Genomic DNA, 14967 nt, shown 5'->3' with positions numbered 1-14967 from the left:
TGCAGGCAACTTCATTCATGTTACCCACTCATTAATGTGTGCATTTAGTCAAAGTGAATGTTGCGTGACATTTTATGTAACAGAGAACATGATGTATCTAGCAGTTTTCGCCATTTTGTCTACAGCATTTGTGAATGTATTTTGCTTTAATCTGGATACATTAAATCCAATTGTATATGAAGACTTTCTGAGCAAAGGATCTGGAAGAAGCAGCTACTTTGGGTACAGTATTGTTCTGGATTCTGGATCTCCACCCTGGTTAGTATAAAAAAACTATTATTATAAATGCATAAATATATCATTTAAAATAATATTACATATACTGCAGTGAAATAGAAGGAGTGTATATGTATAAAAGAAAGCCAGAAACAACAATTCATTGGAATACTTTGTTCCTAAAATTTTGAACTTTTTAGGGTATATTGTACAATATTATTGACTACAATCAGTATTCACAGATAACATGTGTTAACAGAGAGAAACATGAGATGTTAACAGAGAAACCTGCTGAGGTCTATTGAAAACCAAAAACACACCTGCACTGTGAAAAAAAGGAAACATCAAACAGATCATAAATTAATTAATTCACACTGTTTTTCTCCAAAACACATTTCAAGGAGCAGCATAAGCTATGAATCCAATATAAATTCACAACTTTTCCTCTCAGGTGGGACATAGGATCTAGACAATGTTTCACAGAAATAGGAATTTGATATTGTTTCTGGATAGTCTGACATTCCCTTTCAGGGAGCTAATCATGACTGGCTGATAAACTACAGAAAATTCACAGAGTGTTTCTGTGGTTCATGCCATTGTCTATTGTGCAATCCATGTGTTCAACACCCAGTATCATATATTACATATTAATATTTATTTATGCATACTGAAACTTTTGGAGGATGTATACTGTATATCTATGTATGAAGCCATGGCCCATAGAACTTAAAGTATGTTACTGACAGGTATATTCAGTGTAGCATTCTGTATATTGAGATAATTTGTGGAAAAATGGAAACTATAGTAATTTAAGAGTTTATTGTTAAAAGTAGGAAGAGCATGCACAAACCTCACTATGGGAGACTTTGATGTTGGGATCACAGATTCACTACAAACTTTGTAAACCTTCAGTAAGCCATTAAAACAACATAATGTGAAAGTACTAAGGTGCACTACCCTGGAATTTACAAGAAAATCACAAGAGAAGTTTTACACTTCTATTATGTAACTGTTGTACCTGTGTGCAGGTGGCGGATGTTAAGAGCTCATGGTGGTCAAGTGGTTAGCGTCCCAGCTACATAAGGTGAGTGTGTACGAGGTAGTGGTCCAACTCCTGTTCAAACCTTCAGTTTTGTAATACAAGTGTAAATTCAGTGATATTCAAATAACTTGCACATACACTATTATTTCTTGCTACATTAGCAACATCTCACTGCTATGCAGGGTGATTGCCAAATGAGGCCTGCCTCTGTGTCTGCAGCCCGAAACGTCAAGATGCAAAGTTGTTCTGGGTACCTTATCAGATTGCAAGTGTAAGGAATTTAGCAAATCTTGATAGACATACATCTTCAGGGAATATAAATATGTTTGTTGTAATAATTAAATTTAATTAAAAATTGTAAGCAATCAAATAATCTGAAGTTCGCTAACACTTCATGCAAATACATGTGGGTTTTTAAAATTATAGTACCTCTCAAATGCCATATAAATTAAATAATATGACCAGTGATGAAAACATACAAATTAAAATGTAAGTCTGAGCAGGAGTCAAACCTTCACCTCAAACACATTCCTCTTATGTAGCTCGAATGTTAACCTCTTGACCACAATGAATTCTAACATCTGTCGCCAATGCACAGTTGCATCAGTTACATAATAGATGCTTAAAACCTCTCTTGCAAATTTCTCAGAAGTGTCAGATCAGTGTACCTTACTACTTACACATTATGTTGTTTTAATGACCTACTGAAGGTGCACAAAGTTTGAGGTAAATATATGATTCCAGCGTCATGGTCTTCCCTTCTAAGTTCTGTGTGTTACATCACTCTGCTCACTTCAAGCTTGTTGAAGGAAGTAAGTTTTGTGTTGTGTTATTGCTCATTTTTATATTTTGTCAAGTTTATTCATTCTGCTTGACATTAAAAATGCTGAACTGTGTTGTGGCTGTATGTGAAAACTAATTAGAAACCTGTAGGTAATAGTATTACCTATCTTAAGTTTTTCAAAATTTCAGTGATACTTCCTCAGTGGACTCAGCTTTGTCGAAGAAGTGATAGCATTAACATTAAAACTGCTGTTATCCATAATGTTCATTTTAGGGAGGATTACTATTTATTGGATCTTCAGATCCAGTTATTGAAACTTCCATCAAAGAAGACCTTAAAGCCAACTGCAGTGCCTAATTTGCACCTTATTAATACCACTTTTGCAGTCATTCCATTTTCTATCCACAGGTATCACAAAGAAGTGGTAGAAGAAAACCCCACAAAACACATAAATGTGCATTTAGCGCACTAATTTCACTGTCACTAAAGAAGAGAGTGGTGGATCAAAATACAGAAACTGTAAAGGTCATATTGAGGATGAAATTAGAAAAATAATCAACTTTCTCTGAGAACAAGAAGCAAATTGTTAGCTCATGCCTTAAACAGTAAAAGGATGCAATGCCAAAGCCTTTAGCTTCACCATAGCACTAAGCTAAAGGCTTAGGTGCAACAGATTGTACAAAAAAAATCTTTATAGATGCACAAATTAAATGTCTCATTAAACACCATGTGGAAATCAAAAGATAAAAGCAAAGCCTTACTTTCACACTCTGTGTCTAGGAAAAGTTACATTTATTGTATGCAAGGGACCTAATGGGTATACTATAACTGGGTTTTTTAACTTTTAAAAAAATGGGTATCTAATTCTTTCTGCTGTATGAAGTTACAGATAGTTCCTGGAATATTTACTAATGTGTTGCAGCCAATGAGCAAGCAGGCATAAACTTTAAGTGAAGCAGAGTAGCTGTTTGTATGAAGCTTTGATGCGATCAGTATAGACAAGTCACATATGTACGAAGCAAGAGACTGACATCTGGACCACATAGCAAGATATACGTTGTTATAGCATGTGGTTTGTGTGGATACTGGACCCCAAATGATGATATTTGTGTACAGAGTTGTTGACAGGTACACAGAAAAGAATGAAAACTTTCCTACTTTTCAGACAAACCCTTTTTTGAACAAGAGTACACAAACACAATTTTGTGTGTGTGTGTGTGTGTGTGTGTGTGTGTGTGTGTGTGTGTGTGTGTGTGTGTGTGTGTGCTTGTATGCTGTAACTCAGAAACAGATCCTTCTAAAAGCTAGTGAAATTCAGTGCTTCTTCTCTTCAGTGAGTTAGAGTCTTTACGTCTAAATTATTTATTCTGCCCAATCTTTCCTTGCCATATTTGGGTATTTGCTTATATAAAACATAAGATGAAATTTTTCACAATTACCATTTTGGATTATGGTTTTACAATGTGGTAAAAAAGCAATAAATAAACAGAGTAATTGAGCAGTTATTGAGGAAAGATAGTGAAGAACAAATTGTGTCTTAAACTTAATGCTCACTGTTCAGCAGTCTCCAGAAGAGATTTTTAGCATGTTCACCTTGCCTAGCAGCTCTGTTCCAAAATTAAGAGAGGTAATTTCATGTGCAATGCCTGAATAAAAAGACTCAGTGGAATGCTACAAGTTGGTTAATGATAATTTTGATATTATGGATTGAAGGGTATCTGTTGGTAAACAACCTATTTCAATTGCTTTAGGCGTTGTAAGAACACACTGGAGGAAGTACTTCATAAATCCATCTCATCCTGTGAAAAAATAAAACTTTACTTTGTTTCCAAAGACAACTACTTATCTCAATACAGTCATTGCTAGGTTGCTTTTGTGATCTGAAACTCACTGCAATTTAAATTATGCATTGACCTCTAGGTACAATCATGGCTGTCTTGAAAATTTCTATTCCTAGGTAAGAACATTTGGCAGAGCCTAAGACCATCCATTACTAATGGAATTCAGAAGCCATTTGTATATCGTAATTATGAATGAAAGTACAGCTGATGTTAAGTCATGTAATTCTTTACTAATAAGAATGGAAACTGGTGCAAACTGCCTGACTTCCCAACTGTTCACAGGACTTGACACTGGCATTGATACAGTTTTGTCCATTGTAGAAGGTAAACAAGAAATGGGTGACATTGCATTAGATAATTTAACTGTGTCAGCTTTGATAAAGGCACTAGTGTTCCCTAGGTTATCTTTACATTTGGGGATGTCTTCTTTCCAGATGCATCTTCATAGGAAAAATCAATTTGATATCCTAGTTGCAAGATAACTGATAAGATTCTACAGCTATGGGTGGACTGAGAAACTATCTTGTAGTGGTTTAAAAGATTCCCGCAGATGAGTGATTTAAAGTACTCAAGTAATTAGAGATGCTACATAAAATTTCAATAGCAGTAGTCTTTGTCAGGATGCAAATGTTATAAAAAAAATTGAAGAAATCTTTGTCAAGATGCAAATTTTATAAAAAGAATTGACCTAATTTTTCATTGGGAGCCATAACTATCACTTTTAGTGTGTCATAAAAGTCTAGGATTTCAATAAGAATATCAATGATATACCTAAAATATTTAATATAATAATAATAATTGTTTATAATCAGTACATGGAGACACAACTTTCTGAAAATTTGAGAAGTATGTCCTTTGAAATTTATTTAAGCTCTATAACACCAACAAACTTGAACACTTTTGATGATGTTATAATTTATACAGCATAAAATTGAAGTATGTTCTTCTCTTTATCAAGCAATGGTTGTGAACGTAAGTATGCTGAGAATGTTGTTGTTGTTGTTGTGGTCTTCAGTCCTGAACTGGTTTGATGCAGCTCTCCATGCTACTCTATCCTGTGCAAGCTTCTTCATCTCCCAGTACCTTCTGCAACCTACATCCTTCTGAATCTGTTTAGTGTATTCATCTCTTGGTCTCCCTCTACGATTTTTACCATCCACACTGCCCTCCAATACTAAATTGGTGATCCCTTGATGTCTCAGAACATGTCCTACCAACCAATCCCTTCTTCTAGTCAAGTTGTGCCACAAACTTCTCTTCTCCCCAATCCTATTCAATACCTCCTCATTAGTTATATGATGTTATATGCTTTTGTTGATGTTCATGTTATACCCTCCTTTCATGACACTGTCCATTCCATTCAACTGCTCTTCCAAGTTCTTTGCTGTCTTTGACAGAATTACAATGTCATCGGTGAACCTCAAAGTTTTTATTTCTTCTCCATGGATTTTAATACCTACTCCGAACTTTTCTTTTGTTTCCTTCACTGCTTGCTCAATATACAGATTGAATAACATCGGGGATAGGCTACAACCCTGTCTAGCTCCCTTCCCAACCACTACTTCCCTTTCATGCCCCTCGACTCTTATAACTGCCATCTGGTATCTGTACAAATTGTAAATAACCTTTTGCTCCCTGTATTTTACCCCTGCCACCTTCAGAATTTGAAAGAGAATATTCCAGTCAACATTGTCAAAAGCTTTCTCTATGTCTACAAATGCTAGAAACATAGGTTTGCCCTTCCTTAATCTAGCTTCTAAGATAAGTCGTAGGGTCAGTATTGCCTCACGTGTTCCAATATTTCTATGGAATCCAAACTGATCTTCCTTGAGGTCAGCTTCTACCAGTTTTTCCATTCGTCTGTAAAGAATTCGTGTTAGTATTTTGCATCCGTGACTTATTAAACTGATTGTTCGGTAATTTTCACATCTGTCAACACCTGCTTTCTTTGGGATTGGAATTATTATATTCTTCTTGAAGTCTGAGGATATTTTGCCTGTCTCATACATCTTGCTCACCAGATGGTAGAGTTCTGTCAGGACTGGCTCTCCCAAGGCTGTCAGTAGTTCTAATGGAATGTTGTCTACTCCGGGGGCCTTGTTTTGACTCAGGTCTTTCAGTGCTCTGTCAAACTCTTCACGCAGTATCATATCTCCCATTTCATCTTCATCTACATCCTCCTCCATTTCCATAATATTGTCCTCAAGCACATTGCCCTTGTATAGATTCTCTATATACTCCTTGCACCTTTCTGCTTTCCCTTCTTTGCTTAGAACTGGGTTTCCATCTGAGCTCTTGATATTCATACAAGTGGTTCTCTTTTCTCCAAAGGTCTCTTTAATTTTCCTGTAGGCAGTATCTATCTTACCCCTAGTGATATGCGCCTCTACATCCTTACATTTGTCCTCTAGCCATCCCTGCTTAGCTATTTTGCCCTTCCTGTTGATCTCATTTTTGAGACATTTGTATTCCTTTTTGCCTGCTTCATTTACTACATTTTTATATTTTCTCCTTTCATCAATTGAATTCAATATTTCTTCTGTTACCCAAGGATTTCTACTAGCCCTCGTCTTTTTACCTACTAGATCCTCTGCTGCCTTCACTACTTCATCTCTCAAAGCTACCCATTCTTCTTCTGTATTTCTTTCCCCCATTCCTGTCAATTGTTCCCTTATGCTCTCCCTGAAACTCTGTACAACCTCTAGTTTAGTCAGTTTATCCAGGTCCCACTCCTTAAATTCCCACCTTTTTACAGTTTCTTCAGCTTTAATCTACAGTTCATAACCAATAGATTGTGGTCAGAGTCCACATCTGCCCCTGAAAATGTCTGGCAATTTAAAACCTGGTTCATAAATCTCTGTCTTACCGTTATATAATCTATCTGAAACCTGTCAGTTTCTCCAGGGTTCTTCCATGTATACAACCTTCTTTTATGATTCTTGAACCAAGTGTTAGCTATGATTAAGTTGTGCTCTGTGCAAAATTCTACCAGGCGGCTTCCTCTTTCATTTCTTACCCCCAATCCATATTCACCTACTACGTTTCTCTCCCTTTTCCTACTACCGAATTCCAGTCACCCATGACTATTAAATTTTCGTCTCCCTTCACTATCTGAATAATTTCTTTTATTTCATCATACATTTCTCCAATTTCTTCGTCATCTGCAGAGCTAGTTGGCATATAAACTTGTACTACTGTAGTAGGTGTGGGCTTCATGTCTATCTTGGCCACAATAATCCGTTCACTATGCTGTTTGTAGTAGCTTACCAGCACTCCTATATTTTTATTCATTATCAAAGTGACTCCTGCATTACCCCTATTTGATTTTGTATTTATAACCCTGTATTCACCTGACCAAAAGTCTTGTTCCTCCTTCCAGTGAACTTTACTAATTCCTGACTTTAACCTATCCATTTCTCTTTTTAAATTTTCTAACCTACCTGCTTGATTAAGGGATCTGACATTCCACACTCCGATCCGTAGAACGCCAGTTTTCTTTCTCCTTATAACAACATCCTTCTGAGTAGTTCCCGCCTGGAGATCCAAATGGGGGACTACTTTACCTTCAGAATATTTTATCCAAGAGGACGCCATCATCATTTAACCATACATTAAAGATGCATGCCCTCAGGAAAAATTACGGCTGTAGTTTCCCCTTGCTTTCAGCCATTCGCAGTACCAGCACAGCAAGGCCGTTTTGGTTAGTGTTACAAGGCCATATCAGTCAATCATCCAGACTGTTGCCCCTGCAACTACTGAAAAGGCTGCTGCCCCTCTTCAGGAACCACACATTTGTTTGCCCTCTCAACAGGTACCCCTCCGTTGTGGTTGCATCTACGGTATGGCTGTCTGTATCGCTCAGGCACGCAAGCCTTCCCACCAACAGCAAGGTCCATGGGTCTTGGGGGGATGCAATAGCTATACATAATCATTGAAAACCATAGGTATAAAAGGTGACTGAGCATTAACTCAGAAAAAAGTGATACAGCATTGATTAGGCCCTTACAAATGAAAGCTGAGTATTAATTAATCCCAGAAAAAATGATAGGGTATTAATTGGACCAAAAAAGTGAAAGGAAAAGTTAGCATTAATTAAACCCAAAAAGGACTACTGGGAATTAATTAGACCCAACCATTACTAAATTCATAAAATATAAAGAACTTTCTCCTCTTAATATGGAGTGGCTCATAACACAGTTAATGTTCAACACTTCCCATTCCTCAGGTTTCTGTAATTACCAATTACTATGCACGTACATATTGGTATTATCACATTCTGCTTGATAGGTAATTACTTCTACTGTCACTGTCACTTTCTACATATTTATGGTCTTCAAAATGGGAAAATTACTTCCTTACTGTTTAAGTGTAACATACTCCTTCACTTAACTATAGCCTCTCATGCTGCTTGCTATATCTGTTTTCATTAACAGTTACAACTAAGTCAAATCATACACCTTAAATTCTACAAATGTATGAATCAGTTCTTTGGTGTTTCCAAAGAATGTACTATAATATGAAACATCAATAATATCTCCCGGATTAGTGATTAAGAACCTCACTTGGGATAAAAGTGGTTGTTCAGTAGCCCACCAGTCAGTGGGTGGACTGCCACAACAGCATTAAGATTCAATCTCTACTTGATATTCTGATTAACCTAAGTCTGCTATGGATATTTACAGAAGACATTTCTTTCCATGTGTATCAACAGTTTGTAACACAGGCGGGAGTACAAATGGGTAGGGTGTGATTGTAACTGGCTTCTCGTTTCGTGACAGTGCGCCCTGTCCACACCACATACCTGATAATTCCACTGTGGTCATACTGTTCTGCTCCACACTACTGCTGGCTTGCCTGAAATTATCTATCTAACGATGCAAGCGAGTCAGGGGAGCCACTCATCGTCAGAACACAACACTGTTCTACGTCTGGTATGAACAACTATATTCTGAGACAATGAAAGGAAATCACAGGTTGCACTGTTTACATTCTGATTCATAAATGATTATTCCAATTAATAATCTTGATGATTATCTGTCCACAATATCACTCAGACGAGCGTACGTGTAACGAACACGACGCGGGTGATTGTTGATGATGTGGAAGCCGAATGATCGAACGAAAGTTCTTATGCTCGTTACACATAACGATGTCTGGTAATTGTGCTCCTTGACACTAGTAATGATATAACACTGTTTGTAAAGTTAATTTTTCAGTTCTCAGTTCTCACTTGTACGAGCGTGTGCGTAACTGTCATGACACAGCCGATCGGAAACACGATGATCGAACGCACATCCTCACATTCGCTACAAGACACTGGCACTTGTTTTCACTCTTTTATGGTAACTAATTTTTGCTAATTCACATCAGATCATTCTGGGAGACTGAACATGGCGCGGATGATTGATACTGTACAGTATGACTCACAACGAGAGGATACACAAATACGTTATCAGCAGCACTGCTCATTTTTAAATTACTTCTTGATGCACTTTCCTCTGAATCACTTTGCATATTTTATCACTTTATTGTAATAACACTTGTAGCAATACTTCAACTTCCATACTAACAATGCTTCTTACATGCAGAGCTACCCAGAACACAACATAACAGTTCCGTGTCCTGCAGTCGACTCTCTACAGACGTGGCTGCCCACAAAGATACTCCGCAACTAAGCCAGCGATATGACAATACGCTTACATGTTGCTTCTTTCTGTGGACCAATGTTGGTATCCATTATTTACACTACCCACAGTACTGCTGGCATTGATGGCATAGTGGCTGCTCTGCCCATCTCTTCTTTGTTTGACCTTCCTCTTGACCTTTACATTACACTGTTTCAGTTCCACCTCATACCAATTTCCAAATACTTTTTTGCACTTTGGGTAAACTAAAAAATGTTTGGTTATGTAATTCTTGTAATCTGTTATGGCATTTGATATATGTTAAAAGAGTCTTGATATTTCCAAACAGATCTCTTTAGATTCTTGATGTGTCCATACCACATTTCAGTCTACTATTTTGAAGGTAACCCTATTAACATGCCTATCATTTCACTTTTTTCATTCCTTATCTTTTTATTGATGTTTGTCTTTGCTAATTTTACCTTCCCTTCTATACACAACTCCTTTCTGGGAGGAAAGACACTATCTCTTCTATTTACTTAGAATTTCTAACTCTTGTCGTAATTTCTCAAATTATGAAATTAATGCTGCCATGTACTACATTCTGCAATACATCTTCCATTTCTGTCACAAAATTTCCCCAAGCTCCATGTTTACAAGTACAGAAAGTCCTACATAAACACCCAGTTACCCTCATACACAGTTTCACAGGATTAGAAGCAGGGGGTGTGGAGATACATATACTGCTTCTAACTTATTTCATTCCATTCCCTCTTTCCAGACTCTTGAAGTAAATTGTGGTCCATTATCAGAGAAAACCCTCTTTGGTTTCCTGTACTTACAGAAATATTCCTTCTCCAATTTATTAAAATCTTTAGAGGAAACAGCAACACAAAGATGGAAAACATTTACAATACCCTAAAGGTGTAACAATACCCATCCCTGGATCTGGGTAAGGGTCTATATAGTTCCACTACTAGAATTTCCAATATGTCATTTAAATTTGTACTTTGCATAGACAACAACTTTGTCACCTTGCTAACTTTGATGTGCTGGCATGTATCACACATTTTTATGTACTCATGGACAAAGTTTTTCATGTTATCAAAGTGCACACACTCTCATAATTTGTCTACATATTTTTTCAGCCAAACATATTTGTAGCTTAAATATACTACATTTACTAACTTTTCAATGTACTTTTTAGGCCAGAATACTACCCAATGTTCAAATTCTTCAGACCTTCACTGGAACAAAGCTACAGAATTCATTTTATATAATTTTCACATTCTTTTTCTAACCCAGTTTAGTTTTATGAATTTCCATGCCTTGTCTTCATTTTGTTTGTCTGAGGTTTTTACAAACTTCTCCTATCTTTTTTTGCCCCACCACATCTTTACTAAAAACATTTTCAGACACCCTTCATCTTTCTTCCAGTTCCAATGGTAATATTGATAGAACTTCTGGTACTTGATTTTGTTTCCCATGAATCTACGTCACTGTTACCTTAAATCGTTGCAGTAACAGAGGTCCCCTGGTCAACTGGCTAAGCAATAACTGACAATTTTTTGAAGAGATCAATGCATTATGATCAGCAAAAACTATAGTTTCCTACCCCCAGTTCAGAAAGTTTTGAAAACACCACACTACAGCTAATGCCTCTCTCCCTCCCATGTTTATGAAGATTTGACTTCCAAAGACAATAGCTCTCTGTATCTCTCTTCCTTCCACCTTCACCAATTGGAAGAGGTCCATTGCAGGCCCAAATCCACTGCTGTCTGCTCCCATACAAAATGGTAAGCTCAAAATAGGGTGAAGCAGCAACTTATCTTTCAACAGTTCCTCTTTTAATGTTTGAAACACAGTTTAACAAGTCTCATTCAAATAAAGGTCACATTTACTTTCAAAAGAGAGATAAATGCTGCATCATTTTCTTAACACTATGTCATTTAATATTTCCTGAAGGATTTTAATTGAAGTTGCTTAATCTTTGTTCAGTACATTAACTACTGAGGTAAAAACATCAAAATGTTCTGCATAATACTGAACTGCAATGATCCAAGTTTCCCACTGTATTTTTAAAGGGATTGATGGCATTGGTACACTGGGCAGTTTAGTACTGAATTTGCAAATTCTTCTTGGTACTTAATGATCACCCTTTTCCTATCAGAAATCAATTTATCCACATTAGGATATACTGCTCCAATTTCTTCATATCATCTGTGTAATCCATGCACAATGCATGTAACATGGATCATTTTAGAATAACTAACAACAAGACCTGCCTCTGCCTTCTTCATGAATACTGCAGTATCTGTTATTTTTCAATGAAGTGTTGTCAAATTTCACACTACCTACCCGCAAAATTTGCATTGCTTCATCAAATACGCTCACAGTCATCATATGGTTAGGAATAGTCATTTCTTGTTTTTTCAGCAGAAAATCTTTCTTCTACATCACTCTCTCCTTTTTTAATACCCTGAAAATGACAATCCTAATTTTTCTTCCAGTTGGGTCTGTAGTTTCATCTAACATAACCCGGATTTTCTGTTTCACATGCAGAATGAATTTGTTGTAGAGTTTGTTGGTGACACATTGGAAGATATTTTTCTCAAGACTGGATCTTCAGGAACGTCAAGATTTGAATATTTGTAGAGAAGGTACCTTACCACTGGATTTGTTGAATTCAGAAATATGTTGGCTGACGCAAGTGCCCTACATAAATTTTCACAATAAATTGAAAATGTGTCAGGTCATGGAAAAGAACCTAGAATTTCATCACTGATTGGAGATTGTTTTTGCATCTGGCATGAAACTGAGCAATATGATTTTGGCCTCCAGTTGGTATGTAACTTTATACTGCTGTACAGCCTTTACTGCTATGTTTCACATGCAGAATGAATTTGTTCTAGAGTTTGTTGGTGTCACATTGGAAGATATTTTTCTCAAGACTGGATCTTCAGGAACGTCAAGATTTGAATATTTGCAGAGAAGGTACCTTACCACTGGATTTGTTGAATTTAGAAATATGTTGGCTGACACAAGTGCCCTACATAAATCTTCACAATAAACTGAAAATGTGTCAGGTCATGGAAAAGAACCTAGAATTTCATCACTGATTGGAGATTGTTTTTGCATCTGGCATGAAACTGAGCAATATGATTTTGGCCTCCAGTTGGTATGTAACTTTATACTGCTGTACAGCCTTTACTGCTAACCCACAAGGTTGGCAGAACAGGACATGTCCAGCTGAACTAAATTTATCCTTGAATTCTGCAACGTACTGCTGTAGATGATAATCTGTTGCTTATACTTTATGCATTGTAGTGTTGCCTTGCACTTCACAGAACCAGAAATGTGAATGAGTTGGGAGGAAGGTGAGAAACATATATAGTGGTCATTTCAAATGTTCTGCACATTGCAAGACAGAAGTAAAGAAAATAATTTGTATTACAAAATACATTGGCAGACCTACAATATAATTTCCATTCTCGTCTATGACAGCTCTCAATGTTTTGGCAACTCCTGTATTCCACACAGGGCACCTTTAGTCATGAGCTGTCTCATTGCTTGGGTCACCTCACTGGAAGTTTCATCAATTGTATCAAAATATTTTCCACAGAACTGTTCCTTCAATTTGAGAAACCAATAAAAGTCTGGTGATAGGACTGTATGGTGGGTAAGGAAGTATTTCCCATACGTTATTTGTCAAGTGTTTCTCTCACTGGTAGGGCAATATGTGGTATTGCACGATCATGCAAAATGAGGACACCAGCTGCAAGTGTGTTAGGTCTCCTTTTATGAATTTCTTGACACAAATCGTTTTGCAGGAACAGCATGTAGTATGCCCCTGTTACATACCTTTCCTGGGAACTCTATTTGTAACTATGACTCTATTCATGTCATATGCAAAGATCATCATTAGTTTCACCTTTGAGTGTTGGCACCAGAATTTTTTCAGGTGTGAAGACTGAAACTTCAGTTCTGGCTCAGACTCTTTTATCCAGGTTTTATCAAGTGCAGCAATCCTTTTCAGAAACTGTTGTCCCTCTGTTTGATGATGTTCATGAAATTCTTCTGCTATTGACTTGTGATCTGCTTTCTGCTCTTCACTTAGATCATTTGGTACCCATAGAGCAGCTACTTTTCTCATCTTTAACTTTTCAGTTATGATTCTGTAAACTGAACTGACAGACATTCTGGCCTCATATACAATTTCCTAACATGTTTTTCAAAAATCCTCTCTCAAAATGCCATTAACAATAACTTGAGAGGTGTAGCCTGTTGAAGTTGCTGGCCTCTCTCTTCTTGGGTTGCCCTCAGTGCTTTCTTCATAGAAATGAACAGGCCACCATGATACTGTCCTATGTTCCACTACACTATTCCCACACACCTCTCTCAAAGCACTGTAAATTTCTGTTGGGTTCTATCCATGTAGGAATTCGATTTTATTGTAGGAACATTGCTCAGTATGTGTAATCTGATCTGATACTGTCCTATGTTCCACTACACTATTCCCACACACCTCTCTCAAAGCACTGTAAATTTCTGGGTGTCCTATGTTCCACTACACTATTCCCACACACCTCTCTCAAAGCACTGTAAATTTCTGTTGGGTTCTTTCCATGTAGGAATTCGATTTTATTGTAGGAACATTGCTCAGTATGTGTAATCTGATCTGATTCAGTTTCAGCTTCCATTTCAAAACTGACACAGTCATGTGAACCAGCAAGCACATGTACAACCATCACGTCTAAATTCTAACTCAGGTGATATGAATTTCAACTTGCCATACTGCCATAATGGTCATACATGTGCAGGGTGCAACATTTTTGAATTTGGGCAGCAGCTGTTTTTATTAAGATTAAACAGTTTACAGGCTCTCCCCATTTAAGTAACACACAACAGAAATAAAATGAGCTGAAAGGTCTAGTATATGTGTAAAAAATGTAAGTATTATGTGTTTAGTAACTGAAAAACAGGAATTTAGCTAATTATTTAAAAAGATGTTTAAAATATGTGTTTGCATCAAAGTATACTTACTTGCCAAAAAATTTGAGCCCTATCAATTACTACGTAGACACATCCCTCTCATTTTCCTACCATCTCCAGAGTGTTACTATTCTTGCTTTACTATCCTCAGCGTTGAGTGTTCATCAGAAAAGGATATCATCAGGAGTACCCCAGGGAAGTGTGATAGGACTGCTGTAATTTTGTATACAATAGATGATCTGGCATACAGGGCGCACGTGTTTGCTACTGATACTGTGGTATAAGGGAAGGTGTCGAAGTTGACTGACTGTAGTAGGATACAAGATGTCTTACACAAAGTTTCTGGTTGGTGTAATGAATGGCAGCTAGCATCAGATTTAGACAAATGTAAGTTAATGTGGGTGATTAGGGAAAAAAGTCCATAATGTCTGGATACATCATTAGTGGTGTTTCACTTGACACAGTCAC

At 37.0% G+C, this 14967-nt stretch overlaps 1 protein-coding gene across 1 annotated transcript in view; it reads left to right on the top strand.

Moving 5' to 3' along the window:
* Positions 1-35: 35 nt before the first annotated feature.
* LOC126188085 (integrin alpha-4-like) overlaps positions 36-14967 on the top strand; it is a 521321-nt gene continuing 506389 nt past the window's right edge. Inside the window, exon 1 of the mRNA XM_049929540.1 lies at positions 36-258. Coding sequence (XP_049785497.1) covers positions 89-258 — 170 coding nt within the window. The 5' untranslated portion in view covers positions 36-88. The remainder of the gene's footprint in view (positions 259-14967) is intronic.

The sequence above is a fragment of the Schistocerca cancellata genome, chromosome 5 (genome assembly GCF_023864275.1).
Source record: "Schistocerca cancellata isolate TAMUIC-IGC-003103 chromosome 5, iqSchCanc2.1, whole genome shotgun sequence".
Lineage (NCBI taxonomy): Eukaryota > Metazoa > Arthropoda > Insecta > Orthoptera > Acrididae > Schistocerca > Schistocerca cancellata.
This window is presented reverse-complemented; position numbering and strand designations above follow the sequence as displayed.